The 22475-nt window shown below is 47.7% G+C and overlaps 1 protein-coding gene across 3 annotated transcripts in view; it reads left to right on the top strand.

Moving 5' to 3' along the window:
- Positions 1-22475, top strand: part of TANC2 (tetratricopeptide repeat, ankyrin repeat and coiled-coil containing 2) — a gene marked incomplete at both ends in the record, with an annotated part of 127322 nt that overhangs the window by 34656 nt on the left and 70191 nt on the right. Inside the window, one exon of one of the 3 annotated variants that reach the window (XM_084275465.1) lies at positions 17392-17502. The exons of the other annotated variants lie outside the window; for them this stretch is intronic. Coding sequence (XP_084131591.1) covers positions 17392-17502 — 111 coding nt within the window. The remainder of the gene's footprint in view (positions 1-17391; positions 17503-22475) is intronic. 3 annotated transcript variants of the gene reach the window in all.

The raw sequence follows: 22475 nt of genomic DNA on the forward strand, positions 1-22475 counted from the left end.
GGGTTGTTAATACGTGAGACACGGGGCTGCAAACTCAGCTCCCAGTGATGCTTTGTTCTGGTGCTGTGAAACCCACCGCGTGTGAAGGGCTTGCACAGAGCTCTGGGCAGCACTGAACCCCTCCCTAGTAAACAGGGGGTTTGATTTGCACCTTGTACATTTATATGCACAGGGATAGTTTAACTCATCACTGTTCATGGCTCTTTGTGTTTATTCATTGCTGGTGAATGACAGGTTGCAGTCTTCAGAGTGCTTTCAGAGTGTGTGAAATGCCCGTGTGCAGAGGGGAGGAGGGGAGAATGTTGTCAGGAAATTTAGGAAAGAAATCACATCTTTTCTAAAAATGGCCTTGAGGTTTAGGTTTGAACCCTCAGAGGCCTCGTTCCTCCTGTGTCCAGCAGGAATTAGAAGCTTCGGCATCTTCAAAGATGTGGACCTGAGGAATTGGTTTCATTGCCTGTCCTCTGCTTTGAGAGCATTCCTCCCGTGTGCTTTGGGAATGTGGGGACCTTCCCTAGGGATAAACTTCTCGGAAAGGAGCAGGGATGTTCCTAGGCATGTTCAGGCAATTAATAACATCCTCTTCCCTGAAGCCAGCACGTGCTGTTGCACTAGACCTTCAAAGAAGGTGAGAGCAGAGCTAAGCAGGATAGAGACTCGCTGTTTCCTGTGGCACCAGCTCGAACCCACCATTGCTTCTCAGCACCCTCCAGATCCAGCCAGGCTAGGGACACCCCTGAGCAATGTCCCCTGTGCCACTGTCACCCACATCATTTGTCATGCTGGGCAGTGGGAGACCTGGGGTCTCCCATAAGTATTATAATTTCTTCCTTCTCTGTGTCTTTAGCAAACAGTTAAATATTCTCTATGCTGATTTTAATTGTGGGACTAAAGAAGCCATGAAAAGTCTCATTGTTTCTTGTTTAATGGTAACAAACCCTGATTAATAATTGCAGTCCTCTGGGACTACTTGTTCTTGAAACTGATGCCCCTGCTGAGCTGGGTGTGGATGTGTGAGGTGATGAGGCGGCTGCTGTAGGTGTTGGACTGATGGGGAGAAGCTGCCTGGTACATGTTTGTTCAAATAAAATAGGGTAAGAGCAGGAAAGGATCTCTGAAAGTTCACATTTTGATTGCTGGGCAGAGACTTAAGAACCAGGGTGTCGATGAAGCAGCTGCAGCCTTCCTGATCACAGTGTATTGTCAGTTGGACCCCGTACGTTAAGCAAAAAGCATCTGTGGACAGTGTAAAATACTGTTCCCCTCTGTGCTGGCCTGGAACATCAACCTCTGTCCTGTGAGAGCTTGTCATGGCAGCTGTGTGTGGGATGGGCTTTGGCTGCACGGCTTCATCTGGAGCTGCTCTCGGGCACGGCCAGCCTGCCTTGCGCGACAGTGGCTGCCTTGCAGGTTCATCGGGGATGTTTCCGTCTCCGGAGGAGTGGCTGGGTGCCTGGCTGGTGCCAGAGCCGTGCAGGCTCTCAGCCGCCTGATGGTGCTGCAGTTTGGTTCATCCCAGCTGTGCATCCCTGAGGCGGAGTGCTTCTTACCTGCACGGAGCTGCACAGTACCCGGGGGCCTCCGTGGTGCCCTGGGTGTTGTCACCAGCCAGTTTGAGTCATTGTTAGCATGCTGCCATTTTCCTTACTCAGTAATTTCAGTTATTTCAATCGCTGTTGTTCAAAAAAGCTGCAAAATCCCCTTGTTTGGCTGTGTTCTGGTACAGTGCTCCTGATGCCAACGTGTCTGGGGTTGGTGCGATTGTGTGTTCGATGATTTGCAATGTCTGCTTCATCTGAACAATGAAACCTGTATCCACCCCGAGGAGAAGGGGATGCTGTAGCTTTAAACCATCCAAGGGCCTTACAGCCTTTTAGTAGAAATTGTTCCCAGAATCCATGTCACAACTCCTTATATGGTGCTGCTTTTTTTTCTCTTAGTTGCCATGACAACAGCAGCACTGCACCATTCATCAGCTCGGTCCTGGGCTGCATTGCTGGCCCTTCGGCTTACTCCCAAACGTTCGGGAGAGCATCAGCGACTCGTTCACCCCATGTCCTGCGCCGTTATTTACCTGTCCTTTCCGTGGGTCGCTCTAACAAAAGAGCAAATTATCCTGCGCCACAGAGAGAAACTGTAGGAATACTTCCTTTTTCCCCCAAGGGAGGCGTATAACCGGCATTGACTGCGGCGTTCTGGAGGGGAAGACTCGTTAATGCCCAGAGACTTAACGAAGAGAGAGAGCGCGGTGCCTCGGAGCTTTTCTGAATGCATCTTGGTGCCCACTCCCCGGGGACGCCGCAGATGCGGGAGTGATGCTTGTGAGGGGCAGCCGGGCACTGCAGGGAGGTGGTTGTTGTGCTTTTGGGAACCGAGCTTGACATCAGCAGCGGGAGGTGTCACCTGTAACATCATCCTGACGTTGTGAGCAGCAGTATGGAGCTAGCGCTAGGGAGAGGGGTGGACCAGAGGAGGATCTGTACTGGAATGCTGCTCGCCGGGCAGCGGTACCCGTGAATTCAGAGCCTTGCTGACTTCCTGCTGCAGGATCGCGCGCTCCCGGGCGATGGGGAGAGGAAACAAAGCCCTGTGAGTATTGGGACAATTTCGCTTGTGTGGACTTTGATCTAAATTGTGTTAGGCATCCCTTGGCCTCCTTCAACTCCGCAGAAAATCAGGGTGGAATAAGGGATGCTGATGCTCCTAGTGTACGAGGAAGCCATTAGAAGGCTTCTCCTGTCGGGCTTGTGCCGCTGGGGTTGTTTTGCTTCTAGTTGTGCTTGTGATACTTTTACGTAATGGGAGTTTGTCACCTGCTTGCTGGTTGTGTGGAATTTCACAGGGAAAACATGGAATGAGTGGTGAAAAATGGCACTTCGCAGGATTCCTGAAATACATAAAATACCCCCAAACCCCAAGGAGCGTAGAGAAAAATACTACAGCTGGCAAGAGTGTCTTGGGTTTAAATCTGGAGAACAATGAGATTGAGATCAGGTTTTTCCTTTCTATTGCAGAATGACCACAAATGGGATTTGAGAGGATTATAAAATCTGTGTGTGTATGCTGGGTGAGAGATTTTTTTCCCTTCTCACTAAAAGAGTGAGTTTTTTAATTCAGTGCTATTAAGGAAAAAAATACAAATATATAACAATTGCTTTCAACGTCTAAGGGGAGGAAAAGCTGTAAAAGCACCTGGTCCTGCTGCACCTTATTTTTGAGGGGTGTTCTGCTTAAAATTGTTGGTGTCAGGGCAGACTCTCATCCTTTCTAGGTATTTTTGTACCATACTGCTTGCAGGAGGCTTACGTTTCTCCTCAGTGCTTTCTTTAGCTGTCATGCTGTCAGCATGACACTGATCTGAGATTCATGTTTTCTATGTAGGAGTGGAGGTGGGATGGGAGGCCAGCTCTCGCGTTCCTGAGCCGCACGGTAATGGCAAGGGCTGAGTTATCTGTGAGGAGCCCATAGGCTCAGGGGGCTTTTGGTGTGCTGGGTGTGTTGGGTCTGAGCTGGTTTTGGTTTTTCCCTCTCTGTATAATTCATTTCCCGTTGAATTTTCTCTCGTGTGTGGCAATCTCTGCCTATCCAGGGGTCTTAGCAAGTAGAAAACTTGTATTTTCATCAGAATTATTGAGTCATCCCTGTGAAAAAAGGACGTAAAACACACGCAAAGGATTCCTTCTGGTTCAGGCACCAGCGTTTTCCATCCTGCCTTCTGCTCCAGTGTGGCAAACCCTAAATGTCTCCAGCAATGAAACACTCTGGGGAAGGAGGATCCTCTGGCATTTACAGAGATGATGCTGATTTGTTTAGTTGGGTTTTTTTTCCCCTCGTTGTGTCACTTCTTATTATTCATTTTTGGGATGCTTCATCTATTATTTTTGGAGTTGGGATTTGTTTTGACGGATGTTTGCTCAAATGGGAACCGACTGGGCTCACAAGAAATCAAACCAGGTGTCTGAGTGTGTCTCTGTGTGTACCCAGGGAGGTTACTCTGATCTTTATTAAACCAGTGTCATTCTTCCTGTGAAATCGGTACATTTCCCACGTAAATTTTTGGTGGGCTCCGGAACTGTTCCTGAAATCCATGCAGATCAGTGGTATGTCTGTGTGTAGCTCTCTGAATTCAGCTGAACCCTGCGCTGGGAGCTTTTGTTGGAGACCTGGCAAACTCGTGACACATCAATGCTAGTTTCAGGATAGCTTGGCCACAACTTCTGTTTTTAAATGGAGGGAAGGAAGAAGCCTGGCTTATTGTGGTTATTGGCTTTGGAAAGTCACTAGCCAGTTTTAGCGTGGATTTTCCCAACCACCCCTTACAAGACAAACCCAACTCAGAGTGGAGATATCCAAGACCCATCTGGACACCGACCTGTATGACCTGCCCTAGGGACCCTGCTTTGGCCGGGGGTTGGACACGATCTCCAGAGGGCCCTTCCAAGCCCTACAGCTCTGTGATTCTGTGTTTCACCACAGCACCTTCTGTGTTGCCAGAACAAGGGATGGTGATGGAGACACACAGAAAATCCCATGTGCTGTCCCGTGATGTTTGGGTGTGAGATTGATTTCCTGAAGAACGGGCTGGTTTCGTTCTTCCCTGGGATGTTGTGATGGGTTTTGGTTTGTGGGGTTTGGGGTTGGGTTTTTTTTGCATTGAGGATGTTCAGCTGCTGAGACCAACAGAGGATGGGGCAGGCATCGCATCGCAGCCCCTGGCTGGGGAAGGGTGCTAACAGCTTTTTGGGTCAGGCATTTGTCTGTGTGGTTTGGGGAGAACCCCAAACGTTTCTGTTCAGACCGTTAAAAGACAAACAGTGTAACCCTGAGCCTCAGTGGCTCTGCACAGGCTCCAAACTGGAAGTCTGTCCTTATTTCACACTGGTGCTGCACAAGATGGAGCATCTGTCACGATTACACTTCTGGGGTGTGAGAATTGTCATTTTTAGACATAGCTAAGAGGTTTCTGTAGCGAGAGAAGGTGGTGTAGGGAGCCTCCTGTGGAGTTAAATCAGGCCACTGCTCTGCTCATCCTTTTGCTCCGTCTTTCCTCCTGCTACTCCTGGAGCATGGCCTCAGAGATGTTCTGTGTGCTTCATGGGAGCGGAGGGGCCTACACTGGATGCTCTCTGTTGGCAAGAGCCCTTAGTGCCAACCGGGCACCTTGTTGTCTCGTCCTCTCTCTAGTCCACTTCTTCACCAACGAGACAGCCTGGTTTGGAAACTCTCCTTCCCGTGCTCTGCGTGCTCACCCTGGGTTGTTGGGCAGGATTGTTTCTTGGGAGACTGATGGTTGCTCTTGCAGAAGTTAATTTCTGCTGGGATCTGTTCCTGGATGGCGCTGATCCTGTAGGAAGCTTGGGTCAGGCTCATCGCCCCTCACTAGTACCAGTAAGTTGGGAGTGATGCCATGGGTTAAAAGTTCCCACAGAACAGGTACAGCTGTGTGTCGCGGTGGGGTCACAGGTACAGCTGTGTGTCGCGGTGGGGTCACAGGTACAGCTGTGTGTCGTGTTGGGGTCACAGGTACAGTTGTGTGTCGCGGTGGGGTCACAGGTACAGCTGTGTGTCGCAGTGGGGTCGCATCCTGCAGAGCTCCGTGCTGGGCTGTCCTCACGGATCCCTGACCAGTGCCCAGAACAGGCAGAAAGTTGGGAACTGAGATCGATCCATGGCTCCAGACTCTTGCTTTGGCACTTGCTGCCTTTCCTTGCTCTGTGTTAATTCCCTGAGTAGCTGTTGGTGCTGTGTAATTCCATTCTGGATATCTGGCTGATGTAACCATACAGTTTGGAGTCTCCAGGAGCCTTGGAGATGTCATCAGAGGTGTCCTTGGCCCAATACTGAAGCTGTGCTCCTGCAGCCCCGTGTACCTTCTTTAGGCAGAAACCTGTTCCCACGGGTCTTGCACCTCAAAATGCCCTTTAGTAGAATCCACTCCCCTTCTGTGATCATCAGGAAATAACATATTGTTTGTTACTGAGATAGGATTCTTGGTTGATTTCCAAGCACACGTTGTGTGTATAAGTTTCTGAGCAAGCTGCTTGCCTTCTAACATCAACTTTTTCATGGCTTATCAGTAGCCCTCCGAGCTCCCAGTTCACTGAACCACAGCCCACAGGCCAGAGATCTTTACACTGCATGTGGAGATGCACCTTTTTCTCCTGTCAATAAAGAAGAAACATCCTACTGCTAAATGAGGTGATGAAATGAACCATTTGGAAATGGCTTTGAAATGGTGCTTTGAAGGGGCAGAGAAAAACAAACCTTAATTTCCAGTATTTATTTGGTTGAGTACCCTTGTATTTATTAAACCAGATATTTAGGGTCCTGACATGTGCCTTGCTGGAGCTGAAGGCCACCCTTTGTGTTAACATGGGAGAGCTTCCTCACATCTCATGGGCCCCATAGGCTGGTCTGTGTCTGTCACCGTCAGAACTCGGTTGGGGCTTGCTATGGGCTGCCCAGGCACCTCTTTGTTCAGGGCTCTCGTGAGTTGGTGGGTGCCACCTGGTGCCACCTTGGCTGAAGGCTGGAAAATAAAGGCTTGATTTCCCCACATGGTTTTGAAAGGGTTGCTGGTGGCTCAGTTGAAGGAGCTCTAACAGCGAGGGCAGGCTGCCTTCAGTCTCATCCTCACCACGTGCTGCTCCAGGGCTTGACAGCCAGCTGTTCTTCAGGGGGTTTTAAACTCACAGTTCTCATTTCTTTATCTTCTCCCATCCCCTCTCCTACCCTCAGTTAGAAAAGATCCTTCTGGAATAATGCTCCCATGTTTTCTCAAGTACCCAGAACGTGTTTCCGTTTCGCCCAGGGACCGTGTGGATCCCCACCTGTTGCTGTTCCCACTCTGGAAAAAAGGTCCTTGCTGCCCACTTCATTGGAGGGCAGGTTGTGTAAGGGGGTGAGTGTAACTCCACATTGTCTTCTAGCAAAGGAATTGCTGCTAGAGGACATATGGGCTTCGTTTATCTCTTACCATATTTGTTAAAAGTTTCTATTTGGACAGAAGGCGTTTAGGCTATATAAATACATTGTTGTGCTGAACCATCCCTTCTGAGCAAGCACCCAGCGCTGCTCTGAACCACCATCACAACGCTGCACACTTCATTTGTTTATACACACAAGATTAAATTTCTCCTTTCATCTTTGCATCAAAATAGTACTTAGGGTAGAGCATTGTGTTACAGTTTGAGTTCAGAAATAAGCAGGTTCACACTATAAATGCTTCCTTGCTGGTAATCACGCAGTTACAGCTTCACTTGGTGTCAGGTTTGTTCCAGAGCTGTAGTGCCCTTTGTGCTGCGGTGTTGGATGGGGTAGGAGACACTTTGGTAAATCTGGATTGATGGATGCTAATTTACACCCAACATTGTTCTCTCCCAGGACTTGAAATTTTCACCTCTTAAGGAAACAAAGGCTTGTTTGGGAACCTTTGTTTTCAGCAGGATGTGTTTGAGTATCACATTGGTTCACGCAGAGGTGAAAGCTGTGGGACTGGCATTGCTCTGGTACGTTCTGGGTTGGCCTGGCTCAGTCTCTATGGGCTGCTGTGATTTCTTTCCAGAAATGTCATGCCAGTGGGGTTTTTATATGTGGGTTCCTGCTACCCTGCTGCTGGGGGAAGGGAGACTGGGCCTTTCCTTTGTGTTCAGGGCCAGTCTTTCAGATAAAGATGTGGTTCGTTGAGTTCGTTGCCCCTGGACTGGGCACTGGTGAGGCTGCACCTCCAGTGCTGGGTCCAGTTCTGGGCTCCTCACCATCAGAAGGACATGGAGGTCCTGCAGCAAAGGACAAAGCTCAAAGGGGAAGATAAGGGCGCTGAAGATGCAGAGAGGAGCCGAGGCAGGTGCGAGTTGGGGTAAGGCAGCACTTCGAGGCAGGTTACGAAACAAGTGTTTGTTCTGGGACTTGCCTTAGTGGAAAATAGCTCCTCAGGAGCTTAGAGAGGAGCGTGTGCAGCTTTGATCCCTCCTCTCTGATGCCCTACTTTAAAATCTCTGAGATGGGTAGGAAAACTGCTCAGCAGAGGAAGGAAGGAGGAGCAGTGGCTGTGCCCGGTGTCACCAGCAGTTCTTTCAGTTGCTGGAGCTGGACCAAGCATCGCTCTGGCAGTGCAGGCTGATCAGTCATCCTTTTTTCCCTTCTTTCTTTCTTTTTAATTTTTTTTTCTTCTGAGTGCTTTAAAAAAATCCTGTAGTTACAGATCTTGATTATTGTCAGGAATGACAGTGGTGCCAATGGCTGGGGTTTGCAGAGCCAGGCAGCCACTGGGGATGGATGGATGGATGGATGGATGGATGGATGGATGGATGGATGGATGGATGGATGGATGGATGGATGGATCCTGTGTGTCTGTGATGAAGAGTGCAGCTCCCTGGTTTGGTACAGTTTGCAGGTTGTGGGAAGTTGAGCCTTGGAATTTCTACAAGGTTTTTCCTCTGTGAAGATGAGCCTGGGCTTAGGAGAATACAGGTTGTTCCTCCTGTTTCACTTCTCTGTCATGGAAGTGAGTCAGTGTAAGTGAGAAGATGTTTTTTGAAGGAAAGTCAGCCCCTCTCCAGCTGCCCTCCTGCAGCCGACGGCTGTTCTCCTGGGCCTGTTTCCCCCCTGCCCTGGGCACCAGCCCCTCTCCAGCTTCCCTGGAGCCCTTTCAGATGCTGGAAGGCTGCAATAAGGTCTCCTCAATAACTTCCTTAATCCCAGGCAGCTGAAAGCTGCTTTTTATGGCACCAAGGACTAGAAAGCACCCTGAGGGAACTCTGGGAAGCTACCGATGTCTGTGTGGAGCAAGTTAATGGGAGGTGGTGTGAAGGGCAGTTAGTGCTCACCTGGATAAACAGAGCATATTGGGAAGAAGTCAATCTGAGTATTGCCTGGCTGGCTCAGCCAGTGTGTTGGGATTATTCTCATTTTTGGTGCCAGTGCAATATTTGAGTCATGGAGCTGCTGAAAGAACTCTGGGGTAGCAGGAGACTGAATGGAATAAGGCGATTCAGCACTTGGGTTGTGCTGCATTCTCCTCTCATCTGTTTTAAATTTAACATTTAATGAAATAAAACTGTTGGGAAAAGGGATGTGAGGGGGGTGAGGGAAGCTTTTATCCCCTCTAGCTCTGCCCTGCCCCTTTTCTGCCATTTGGGAAGGAAGATTCTTAGGGGGTTTGAGCAGATCTTTCGTAGGCTTCACATTGTGATGACGTGAGTTCATCCTGTAGTCCCAGGTCTTCATTCCCACTATGGAGTTTTTTTAGTGTAACCAAAGACTGACACTTGAAAAAGGAAACTGACTGCATCAGAAATGTAAGGGAAGAGTCACTGGGGGACTGGCTTATTTTCGTAAGGAGATGACTTAGAAAGCTGGAGCAGGCGATGCTGACTCCCCTTCTCTTCTTTCATCCTCCTCTCAAACACAAGTTGCTACCTTGAGTCACACATCAGGAATTTCTACTAAAAGAGGCAATTTTAAAAGCCTTGAGAAGATGCGGAACAGAAGAGTTTCAGATGGGAAATGACGTGGGGAAGTCGTCTACTGCGACACAGCTCTGAAGAGTGTGAATGGAAAGAGGAAAGAACCATATCCTCCTCCTGCCATGTCTCTGTGTTAATTGAATAACTTATTTCTCCTCAAAGCCTTCTCTATTGAGATAAAGATGTTTTTGGCAGCCCATGTTGGAAACAAACTTATCTACTGGGAAAGAGAGAGTGTTTTCCTTCTTTCTGGGATCATTAATAGGAGCAACTTTCATCCTTAAGGCTTGCCAGAGTGTTCCAACAACAGCTGCTTAGCAGATCCGTGCTGGGATGCTCCGACTGGTCCAGCCTAAACTGAAAACACTTGGGCTGACCCGGGAGAGGGCTGGTTTGCTGTCTGTTGTCTCCAGCAGTGAAAAGTTTGATATCAAATGGCTGTTCTGTTTGCTCTAAGTGGCAGAAAATGATTGCACAGTGCTAAGGAAAATAGAAATTGAGCTAAAATTCTTTCTGGGAGTGCAGACTGTGTCCAGGTCAGTATTTTAGAGAAAATTCTTCACTTTCTGAGCACAGAAATTTATTGCAAACATCATTGTGCTGGCCATTATTGAACACTTCACGGAGAAATCTGTGTTGTTTTATTCTGGATATATTGAGAACACAGATAAGCCTTTCAGAACTGGGTTATTTTCTCCCTTGAAAATTGATGAGGAGTGCCTAGTCGTACAAAAGGCGATTTGGATCAGTGATTTGTCGTTGTTTAGGGGAGAGATCCTAATAATTTAAATAAGATGGGTTATAATTTGATGGAATTAAAATACTTTTTTGGAAGACCTGTTCCTTTCTGATGTCACCAGACACCTGTTTGTGGTGGCAGTGCTATGGCTTGTTATTGTCTGTCCAGAACTGTTCATCTGTGGGGAGACACACAGGGCAAAATCATTGTCTAGCATTTCTCTGCTGTCCCACAGGGACACAGAAGCTGCTCGCAAGAGAAAGCTATTCTTTTATTTGACAAAAAAGTGCCATTTTCTGAAGCAGTAATGGGCAGAACTGTTGTGTTACAGACTTCTTACGGTTTAAAGAATTTTTCAATTAAGCCAGTGTTTTTGAGCTGCTTGTTTTAACTCTCCCATCGCTCATCTCCTGTTAGCAGCTTGCTGGCCTTTTTCCCTGCTATTTTTTTTGCTCTGTTCCTCTTTCCACCTTAATTTCCTTCAATTTTCTTGTCTCAGGACCTTATCTCCTAAACTAAACATGTTTTCTGAAAGTTTTGGACTGAGTACGATGTTTCCAGACGACACATTGTTCTCACTGCTTCCAAGTCCTGCCCTGCCCACTGTGCTGTGAGAGGCATGTGATGAAAGGAGAGAGGCTTTCAGATGCAGTTAAAGAAGCTTTTATACTCTGGGATAACAGAAGGCAAAAAACCTGTTGCTGTTGCCCAGTGGTTTCTGTTTAAAAAAGAAGGATGTTCAGCTGTAATTTCACTATCTGATCATGTGGGGTTGGACTCGATGGCCTCTGGAGGTCCCTTCCAACCCCTACAGTTCTGTGAATCTAAAAATCCCAGTGACACGTGTCTGGTGTCCCAGTGCCACAGGAAGAATAACCACGTGGTCCGTGATGTTCTCCTCTTACAGCTCTTACCTCAGCAAAATAAAGAGTCGTTTGGGATCAGAGGCAGCACCGAGAGCTCCAGCTCGTGGTTTGGGTGGAGTCCAGCTGTGTTGAGTCTGACAGTTATTTGTTCCAGGAGCTCTGTGGATCAATAGCACTGCAGCACTTAAAAGATTTTAGTCCAGAAGAGACTTCAATGAAGTCTGTGCTCCGCAGCATTACGTAGCCACTGGGCAGGTTCCAGCACGTGAGTCAGCCTCTGGCACGGCTGCTGTCGTTATTAGCCAGAGATGGGGAAGGGATGATGTGCAGAGCACCCGCTTTTACTCTCTTGAAACAGGAGTTGTCTGAAGTTTGCTCTTCAGACCTCGTTGCAGCCTGACTCGTGCAGGTTTTTGAGAGAGCTGGTGCTTTTTGGGGATAGCTTTCTCTCCATGCACTTGTTACAGTGCTGTGCTTACAGTATTTGCAAATATAATGTTGACAAAAGTCATTTCTTCTTCAGCTGAACCAGTCACGAGAGAGGAGCCTGCAGGGAGTACAGAGTGGGTTGCTCGCTTTCATCTCTGCTGCTCTCCAACCTGTGGTAAACCCAGTATTTTTGCTCAAAGACAGCAAATCTCGTTAGTTCATCCTCTTCAGGCAGATTGAGTTTCGAAGTATAGTTCAAATCCAGCAGTGGTTTGTGTGTTTAAGAGGAGCAAACTGGGGAGAAAGGCTGAGACGGAGCCCATCTTCTTGGCTGGCCTCCACTCAGGACCTGCCCCATAGGAGCCAGCCACGAGAATGCAGGTGTGTGGCCATGCTGTGTTTGTCTTCATGATGATCAAGCGTGTGAGTGTGTGTTACAAGAGCTGTAGTGTTTGCATGAACAGAGTTCAGGGCACCATAATGTCTGTCTGTTGTAAGGAGCCCACAGATGAAGAGGCTCCAGGTACCCTGGGATGGTCAGTCCATTGTTCACACAATGGAAAGAGTTGGTGTTTCCTCCAGCCTCCTCCTTGTCTGTAGCTAGAGCGGTGTCTGGTGTACCTTCTCATAGAGTCAGAGAATACCAGGTTGAAAGGGACCTCAGAGATAATCTTGGCGAAAGATCTGCCTGGAGAAGGCAGCCCAGCAGCCCATCCAGTCGATGGAGGTATAGGGGTGTGTGTGTGGTGTGGTCAGACCATGGGATGAATTCAGGTCTGTGGAAATAACTGCCCGAGAAAGCGCTTTGTTACTCAGGTCATTATGTGTTAATAACCCTTTTGGAGTGAGACACTCCTCTCAGAGCTGGAACTGCATTTAGTAGATGAAGCCTTTTGGTAGTCCACAATGGCTTCCTTTCATCAATACCTTTTAATCTAAACAAACCCTTTTTAATTAAAATGCTAATTAATCTATATATTATGTGACAATGAAATGACCATGTGGAGAATGTGGTAGAGTTGGGAAGCCGGATAGGCTGAACTAGAGCACAGTGCTGGTAGAGAGAAGAGGATTCCTCTGAAACAGTAAACACATCCTGGCTCTTCTGTGGTTTATCCATTAGTGGATCAGATCCTTGGTGTTGCTCACAGACAGCCCCAGGGTTGATCCTGGTGCTCCACAGAATGTACCAAACCAGCAGCTCCTGATGAAGTGGTTTCCGTGTCGGAGGGGCCGTGCAGCTCCCCCGCACTGCTCGTCCTGGCCTCTGGGCCCAGAGCTTCAGGAGTAAGCCTGTGGGCCTGTGAGTTTGAGGAGTGTCATAGATCCACGAGTCCCAGTTACAGACACTGCTTGACATTGTACCCTCTAACGAAATACTTTGTCCAGTGTTAACTTAACAGGGCTTAATTGCAGTCCTGCTGTAAGTGCATGCTCAATCCACACCCAGCCACGGTGTTAGGCAACAAGGTTAGTTCTCTTCTGTCATCAAGGGAAGGAAAATGGAGCATCTCCCATCACGCTGAGGAAGAAGTGCTGGTGGTGGCCTGCAGGTCTTTGGGTGTTACTGACCATTTCCTCCATCATGCGGCTCTTCTAGTGCAAGAAGCCACCTGTGGGTTAATGAACAATGGACAATCCTGAAACCCAGATTATTCTTCTCAAATTATTCCTCTCAAATACATAGTTTTCAAAACCACACCCCCCATTTTGTACAGTTTTTAAGCCAGTTCAGTCCCCTGTGTGCAGACTGGGATTCTGTCACTGGTGATGGCTTTGTTCTTACAGTGACCGTGTGGGTATTGAGGAGAATTAGCATGAAAACTGAGAAGGCAATAATTTATCTCTTTGTCCCTGCTAGAAGACAGACCACCTGCTGCAGAAAGTGTCATAAATGAGCCATCTAATTAAAATTTCTGAATGCTTGCCCTGGTAATTGTTTTGCATTATGTGGTTAATTCCTACCCTAGAATTTCCTTGTGAGGGAGAAGTTGCTGTCAAAGTCAAACGGGACGTTTATTTGGACTGAAAGAAGGATTTTCAGCTTTGCTCTACTGGCTTGGATACCGATGGGGATTAATCTCACCAAGAACTGCAGGAACTAGACCCAAAAATGTGCAGTGTTTGTTTTAAATAACTTCTCGAGCTATTTAGGTTTCAGTTCGTTAGGAGCAGCAAGTCAGTTCTTGTATGACACTGGTGCTGGGTTTGTCACAGAGCCCTTCGGGGCAGGACTGGCCCCTTGAGTGTTCCTACGGCACCGGCTGCCGCCGCCAGACCCGAGGGACGGGGTTGTGACTGCAGGCTGCTTGTCATCAGTACGTTACTCTGAATTCAGTGTGCTTTCTGCAGTTCTAGAAAGGCAGTGTTGCTAACTGCTGACCTCTTTGCTGAATTCATTAGCTTTTTATAACTGCAAATACCCGTTTTTCTAGTATTTTTGGCAAAAAATATCTGTTCTCTGCTCAAACAAATGCAGTTGCATAACGGAAAAGGCTATTTTGATGCTGTTTAAAGCCTGGAGCCGGCCTGTTTTGTACAGAAAATCTCACAGTGATGAGGCTTAACGCACAGAGGCAGGTACAATATCCTGCAAATAATTTTTTTCAAGCTTTTCTCATTTTTTTTCATGTGGGCCCAACGCTGATCCCTTGACTTTGATCATAAGATCTGCCTGTGCTCATGGGAGGGTGTTCAGGACCTGGTGTGCATGGAGAGTCACTTGTATGAAAAGATCAATATGATCCTTTAACGTTTGGCCAAACCCCAGCCAAACAGATCTCTGAATTCATGGCACATCCATTTGTTGTTTATTCCAGTAGAAAACTAATGCTCTGGTGTGGATCTGTCAGGATAATCTCCACTTGGGCAGGAGTCAGGAGCGCTTAATTCTTCTACGTGAAAATCCTCCTCTGGTGTAATCTGGTTACGTAGGAGCCAGGACGCCTTTTAGTCTTCTTCAGGTTCAGAATATCTGAAATCAAAGCAGCTCTTGCTCCCTGGCTTTTCCCCATGCACAGTTGCACCGAGAAGATTATCTTGACTTGCCTTTACAGTCTTGACTTTAGGTCATGTTGACGTGGTGTATCGTCTTGTCTAGTGGTAACACATAGTTTTAAGACTTTAAGTCTTGCTTTTCAGGGAGTAAGAACATAAATACTGTGGAATGAGATGTGTGACTGAACTTGCAGGACAGTGAGAGTTCACCATGGTTTTAATAGCAAGTTCTTTGTTGTCTTCAAAAGAAAACTCAGTGGGGTGGTGAATCCAAGAGCTGATGGCTTCTGCAACTGTAGGTCAGTTGTTAGGAGAAGGCAGGAGTTCCTAGGTAGGGTCAGCTCCTCAGTGAGGAATGTGGAAGCTCCGGAAGCGATGCTGAAATAAGAGGTGGCTGTACTCATTCCTGAGGTGGGAGCTGACCCACAAGGGCATGGAGCAAGAGGATGAGAGGTGATGGTCTTAATTGAGAGAAGGGGAGATTTAGGTTGGATATTAGGAAAAAGTTCTTCAGTAGGAGGTAGGTGAGACACTGGCACAGGTTGTGGTGGTGGAGGCCCCATCCCTGGAGACAGTCAATGTCACAGAATCACAGGGTTGGAAGGGACCCCCAGAGTTCATCGGGTCCAATCCCCTGCCAAAGCAGGGTCCCTGGGACAGGGCGCGCAGGTCGGTGTCCAGACGGGGCTGGATTAGGTGATGATGGGGTTCAGCATCTCCTGCAGATGTGGGACCCACACAGAAGCAGCAGAGCTGGTATCATCAGCCCGCTCTTTGTTCTTCCTCTTTTGGTTAGTAACTGCAGTAATCTTCAGCACAAAGCCACCCCGTTGCAGTCACTGCCATCTCTTGAACTGGCAGAGCCATGCTTGTTGTGTGTTTCAGAGCAAAATGGGCATTCCCAAGTGTCACATCAGGTCATTCATGGTTCTATTATTAGCCAGGAATGATAAAGAAAGAAAAGATGAGCTCTTTCTAATACTTTATAAAAATGGGTGTTACTGGGACCGTGCTAAAACAATCAAAATAAATAGATTTGTTAAAACCACAATCACAAATGAAATATTAGCAGATTGGCCTGCACAGAACTAAAAGTAACTTTCCTGCCACAGTTATCATCATCTCAGTATTTTCCTGTCTCGGTTACATGAGGGTCTGGCAGAGGGTCACTGCTGGGGAGAATGTTGTGGCTGTGCTGGCCAGTTCACAAGCTGTCAGTGTGGCATGTATGGGGGCTCTGGGGGGGGCTTTGTACAGTTGGCTTCTGTCTCGTGGTGTGTAGCATCGGGCTGTGTCTCTGAGCTGGGCTGCACGTCCAGAAGCAGGTGGGGGGGAAGGGGGTTCAAGCTGCCCTTATCTCTGTCGGTCCTGCATTCCTCACACCAGGCTCAGGTTACAGGGGCCCATGGACTTGCTGTGGGAGGGGAAGGTGCTTCCAGCCTATCCTACATCCCCCCTGGGCTTTGTAGTGCAAAATGGGAGCGTGGCACCTTTTGTCATCAAAGCAGGACTCCTGGGATGGAGCATCAGGGAAGGAGTGTCCGGAGGGTGTTTGTGGTACGGGGAGTGTGTGTGTAGATGATTCTCGCCTGTATCCTGCCTCATAGGCGCTTCCTACAGAAAACCAGACACTGGCCTTTGTCTCCCTTCTCCCCACCCCCTTGATACAAATCCCTGGGGTCATTGATGTCCTGGCTCAGGGCGAGCTGGCTCCTGGCGTCTTTCTGGTTCCTCCTGGTGGGACTTGCTCAGCCTCTCCCAGCTCATCGGCGGTGGCTGCGTGTGGGGATGCAGAGCGCAGGATTTACTCCAGCCTCTGACCCACGGAGCTTCTGCTCCGGGAGACGCAGGAGAACAAACGTGTCTCCCCCCAGCTGTCAGCTTCAGATCCCAAATTTGATTTGCAGGACAGAGAACTATAAATATAAATGATGTAAATGGAGGCTGCTGCGCTGAGGCTCGGAGGGGCATGAGGCACCCTGACCCACGATCGCCTCTGCAGAGCAGCTTTGCAAATTACCCTTTTGCTTTAAGGGGCACGGGAGCTGAATGTGAAACGGGGCATCATAATCTCTGCGTGTTTCTTCTCCAGTTCTGTTTCTCTGGCCTGGCAGAGCGTTAACGAACTTATCACTAAAAGTGGTTCAGTAATTACTCTATCACAAACAAATGCCCAGAACTTGGTGTCTTTTGGAATTCAGACCTAAAACCCACATAAAAAAATCCCATTTCTCCAACTCGCAGTCGATCCTGCTTTGTTCCAGCCACTTTTACCTTCTCCCTGTTCTTAGTCTCTCGAATCTTTTCTGGATTTACAAGGATAAAAGCAAAGTGCTTGGTTTCTGTCCCAGCCAGCGATAGCTTTACTCTGCTCCTTTGTGTTGACCACCGAGCCTGGTGGGTCAGACACGTGGGATGTTCTGAAACTGCAGTTTGATGGTCAGAGGAAACAAATCACAACACAGAATCTGTGTGTTCATTTTAGGTGTTTGTAGTTAAATATTTTCAATCCTCATGGGCCCTGTGTACCTCTCTGTGATCTTAATTTTTGTTGCTGAACCCAGGCTCGTTTGCTTCCTATATAAAAAGAAATTGTATATATTTAATAAAGCGTGAAAAAAGGAAGTGTTTGAGAGTATCAAGAATGTGCCTCAGTGCTCACACACTTTAAAGTAAGACCATACAGTTTGAAAGCTTTAATAAGAGCCATCTCCTTGGTAAAGAATGCAGATAATTTTCTTTTTTCTGGCCAGAAAGAAAAAAAAAAGGGAAAAAAAAATGGGGGTAACCTGATATGAGTCTGACAGTGTCGTTCAGTTAAGTGCTTCCATCTGTTGCTTGCTATTTCCCTTACTCATGACCTCTCTTTCTCTCTCCCCCTCCTTCTCCTTAGCCCCTTTGAGGAAAGCAAAGTTTGTTGAGAGCCCTCGAATCCCAGAATCTGAGCTTGGCTCCCCAACGCTCTCTTCAGCACAGAAACTGGACGTTGATGCGTTCTGCCCTGGTAAGCTGCATGCGAAGGCAATTCCAGCCCAGAAGTGGGGTTTAAATGTTGTTCGGCTCCTTTCTGCAGAGGGTTGGTTGCACCTTCTCCAGCCAAGTTTTATTGACTTGGAAACTTGATTTGAGTATTAGTTTCTAATTGATACCCATTAACCTATGTTACTTGCAGTGTTGTGTGTGTTCCGGGCTGGCCTCGCGGCCGCTCTCCCCACAAATTGATTGAGAGGACCTAGAGAGATGCTTTTGAGAAGATAAAAAGTTATCCAATAAGCATACTACTTTAAATTTAATTTTTAATGCTGGTCTTCAGAAGGGCTGGAGTCAAACCACATTTGAGACATGTCATTAACTGATGCAGAGCTGTGGGTCTTGTTTACCTGCGCCCAGGAATAGTCCTGGGGTTGGTTTTTTTTTTAATTTTAGTTTTTTTTAAAAAAGCAATAGCTTTTAATTTCTGTGTCCTGTAGCAATTGTTCTTAAAATACACATCTTGCTGGAGGCCTCTGGTTGAAGCAGTAACAGAAGTGGGTCGTGTGGCTGCCTGGCTTAACCCTGCAGGCGCCCAAGGCCGCCCAGCCCCCGTGCAGATGTGCAGGCGCCGTTAGATCTTTATATAGCTGCGTCTCGCCCCCAGCTCCATTATCAATTCCTAGATTCTTCCTAACTTGGAAGTGGGAACCTGGGGAGGGCTGGAGGCTGTGGAGGTGCTGCCCTGCGAGGAGGCTGGGACCGGCACCGTCTGCAGGCAGCAGCAAAGGGTTTCGGTGCCTAATTTTGCAGTTTCCCTCACCTGGGTTTGCCCAGGTGATGAAGCAAAGGGACCCTCTTCCAGCGTAGACCTTGTATGGGGCAGAAAGATGCTGAGTGTTTTGAAAAGGTGTGTAAATGTATGACATCTTCCTCTTAAATATACAGCTACAGCAGAGAAGGTCGTATTAATCAATGATGCTCTGAAATCGGGGTATCGCGTATCTGGATGGCGAGCTCTTGGGGTCTTCCCCATTGGAGGCATTATGGAGAGTTGGCAGATCTGGAAGGTGGGCTGGCTTTAACCTGTTGTGTCAGAAAGAGGAGTTGTCTTAGGAAAAAAGAGCCAGTCCCTGTGCTTGGAAGTGCCTCCTTTGAGGCCGTGGTTGCTCTGAAAAGCGCTCCTCCTTTTCCAGTCGTCAGGAATTACAATTCAGATTCTGCTGTTGCAGCCCTTTCTTCTTCTAAACAGCTTCTGCTGTTGTGTCTGTGATTGTTAATAATTACAAACTTATGATGATTGCATCCACAGAGAATTATAATTGTTGGCTTAAAGAGCATCAATTCCACGTTCCCGTGTCTCCCGTCAGCACGGGCGTCTCTCCCCCCCGCCCCAGCCTCGCTTGCCAGGGGGGTTTGAAGGGCAGGACTCCTGCCAAGCCCAGGAGCCAGCTCTGACACCAGGATCCACATTTAATTTCACTTTTTATTCTTTTGCCTTCTGATCTCCTCCTCTTGCTGATAGTGTGGTGATGCACAAGCAAGAGTGCAGTTTCCCACTGCCTTGAAGTGTCATTAAAGAATTTGGGGTTCAGATGGGTGTGCTGAGGGACATGCTGGGGAGCCCCTGTCTCCCTTGGGTCCATGATGGGGGTGAACTAGTCGCCAGCAGTGACTCTCTGGTTGTTAGCTCCTTGTCTGTAGGGATGGATCCTGCACCACCTGCCTGGGTGTGCAGATCCTGCTGTGACAATGGTGGTAGCAAAGGGCTTGAGGTATCGTGGCTGAAGGAGCTCAGGAGATGAGACCTTGGGGAAAAAACAGGTGGCTTGTGTGAAGGAGAAAAGAAAGAGCAAAGATCTGGACAACTTCCTAAGGACCAAAGGATTTTGCATCTGGACCTAGTGACCAGTTCCAGTTGGGAAGCTCAGGGAAGAGGGACCAAGTCCTGTTCAGGCTGCAGCAAAGACACTGCCTATAATCAGCTTTCCAAGGAAATGCAGCTCCATTCTTCAGTGTTAGGCTTGGTTTAACCCTCTTCTGGAATGTGTGCATCCCGTGAAGGGCATTGGCACATGGTTTTAAACTCTGAGTGTCTCCAGGAATGATGATAGGAGTTGAAAGAAGGGAAAAAAAGAGAAAGCTGAAGATAAGTTTGAGCAGAGCAATGGAGTGGAGATGGAGTGGTTTGTAGAGTGATCCCTGACAAGTAATGCAATTAATTATACACTTAAAGGCAGTTTAAAACACTAAATACCAGCCAGGAAAGAAGAACATTATCTACGCTGCATATAGAAATGATGATTTCAATTTGAGCTGCCTGGAGATGAAATTTTGCTCAATGCTAACGTGTTTATTTTAAGGCTTCAGGCAAATTTCTGCACATTCCAGAGGGGAGGTTTCCTGAGCAACCACCCTGCTGCCGCTCGTGCTGCTGTGGAGAAATAGTGCTTCAGGCATCTTGGGGTGTGAATCACAAGGAGGTGATGTGCTCTGGACATTCTAAGTTGGAGGGAAGTACAGAGAAGAATCAGGTGGCTGATCTCTTCAGAGGGAAGTTCAAATAGGAAGGACGTATTAAAGCTTTAAGGTTGATATAACTGGTTTTTTTAAACTCTGTTCTTTGTTTTGCCAGAGATGAACATTAAATTCTGTAAGAGAAAATTAATCTGTTAAGGGAAAGCAGAAATTGGCCCATATTTTATAGCTGTCGTGTTTAAGATGACAAAGAAGAGCTCTTTTGTGGCTTTGAGAAGCCCATTTCTATCAGATTTATAGTTCTGTGGAAGTTTTTGTGATTGCAGTGGTCACTCAGAGTTCATTCAAGCCCTTTTTTGATTTGGAGGATCTACATCAGCAAAGTTCCTCATGCCTTGACTCAGCAGTGACTTCATGAGAAGGGTCTGAAGGGAGCTCGATCCATCCTCCCACCGTGTCTCTGCTCCAGTCCCACGGACACTGGCAGAGGCATTTCCTTGTTCCTTGGTGACTTGCCAAGACAGTGGAAGAATGGGAGTTGACCTCCAAACCCCTCTCGGTAGACCTTTGCTGTAAGGACCTGGTGATCCACAATTCCACGTGCCATACTTTGCCCCCAAGTTCATCCCAGCTCCCAGTCTGCCCGAGGGCAGTGCTTGCACAGGGACTGGTGCCTTGGCTTCTGGTGCTGCTTCATTGTGCATCATGAGAGCATCTTTCTTCGAACTGGTTTTTGGTTTTAGCATGGTAACTGAAGCGTGTTTTGACCTAGAAGAGCTCAGGAAACCTCCTGGAAGCAGTCTGAGATGGATGGTGCTTTCAGGTAATTGCCTTTTGTCTTAGATCAATGTTTGCAGTTGCATCTTGTGTGATGTATGACTTTGCCATGATGTCTCAGAGGCTAAGTATGTTATGATGTTATCTTCTAATCTAATTAAATTCTTCTTCAGAAATTTTGGGGCACAAATCTTACACGTCTGGCCAGGGCATATTTGTTCGTTCCACGTTAGGCTGGCAGGCATCTGTTTCCATCCCTAATTGAGTTAGGTACCACAGCGGTGCTGCCGCCGTGAACAGCAGAGGGTGATTGGCCATCGCAGCATCGTTTCTGTTCATCTCATGGGTCCTTTTCCCCTTTCTTTGGTTAAAGAGTCATTGAGGTTGACATCTGCATGGTGCTGCTTCTGTCTTCTCATTGTGTAAAAGGAGTAGTTTTCATCTTACACAAGCCACAGGCCTCTCCTAACAGCAGCAAAGCATTTCGCAGGTGTTAGCAACAGGCCTTTAGTGGGGGATGTGTGAGAGTGCCTTGTGCTCCGAGACCCCGCAGCCCCTGGGCAGTGATGAATTGGGAGGAAGGCAAGGGAATAATCAAGCCAACCACGGCTTGACGAATGATTTTACTGTTGAATCTTGTGGTTGTCCCAGCATTATCAAGCCCACTGACCTGAAGGGAATGGGAAATCGTTGGGATCAGCCCTAATTGCAGAAGAGAATCGTAGCAGGTCGGTATGGCGGTTGCTATGGAAGCGACTGACTTCTCTCGCGCTTCTCATGGGAGGTCAGGGCTGGCTTCATCCCTACTGAGAGATGGAAACAGCTTCAGAACAAAGGCCTGGATGAGCCCTTCAAAACGTAACCCCACCAAATAAACCAAACCAAACCAACTGAAACTGGGATTCTGAGAGGAATAATGAAGGTGGTTGTAGTTTGAGCTGCGTGTCTGTTTAGGATTAGCCAGAGACCACTCGCTGTTGGGTTTGCTGCACACCAAACATGCCTGGGGTCACAATTCAGGGTTTGTGAAACCTTGTCAAAGGGGAGATGCTCAGGAGAACAATGGAGAACAGCACCAATTCCATACACTGTGTCCTTATGTTTTAACTGTTACATAACTGAGATGACATGGTATTCTTGAAGCTCCCTGGTGTGATCTCTTAACCACCTTCCCTTTACAAAGCAGGTGTTGGTTTCATCTGTCTGAGGGAAAGGGCAGGCTTTAAGTGAACCACATTCTGTTTATGTGTCTTTGCACACTCTAATGTCCTCATATCACCTTGTCTGTAACAGCTCCAGCTCCTTGGGGTTGGACCCAATGATCTGTAGAGGTCCCTTCCAACCCCTACGATTCTGTGATTCCTTGGTTAACCTAAGGTGTCCATCTGTGGGACAGAAGTGCCTGTTAGGGATGGGACACAGGAACAGAAGTCGACGTATCTCTCACCAGTCACTGGACCAGCGGCAGGTAACTGGCCTGGAGTTGCAGTCTGAAGCAACGTCAGATCTGGCCTAGATATAGAAGGACTTTGATTTCCTTATGCATCAGAAGTTTACTCCCAGATGCTTTATAGTCTAGAGGAAGTGGTCAATAACTCTTCTTTCTCATCTCTTCCCCTCCTCCCCAATGTTTTGAGATACTATTATTGCTGTTCAGCTCTTTGTGGAGGCAAACCCCTCAGTATTAATTCTGCCAGTTCTGACAGTAGAAGGAGGGGTGGTTGCATTCGTAGGGACTGGCTCAGTTCTTTC

Source organism: Gallinula chloropus (assembly GCF_964237585.1).
Source record: "Gallinula chloropus genome assembly, chromosome: 26".
NCBI classification, from domain to species: domain Eukaryota; kingdom Metazoa; phylum Chordata; class Aves; order Gruiformes; family Rallidae; genus Gallinula; species Gallinula chloropus.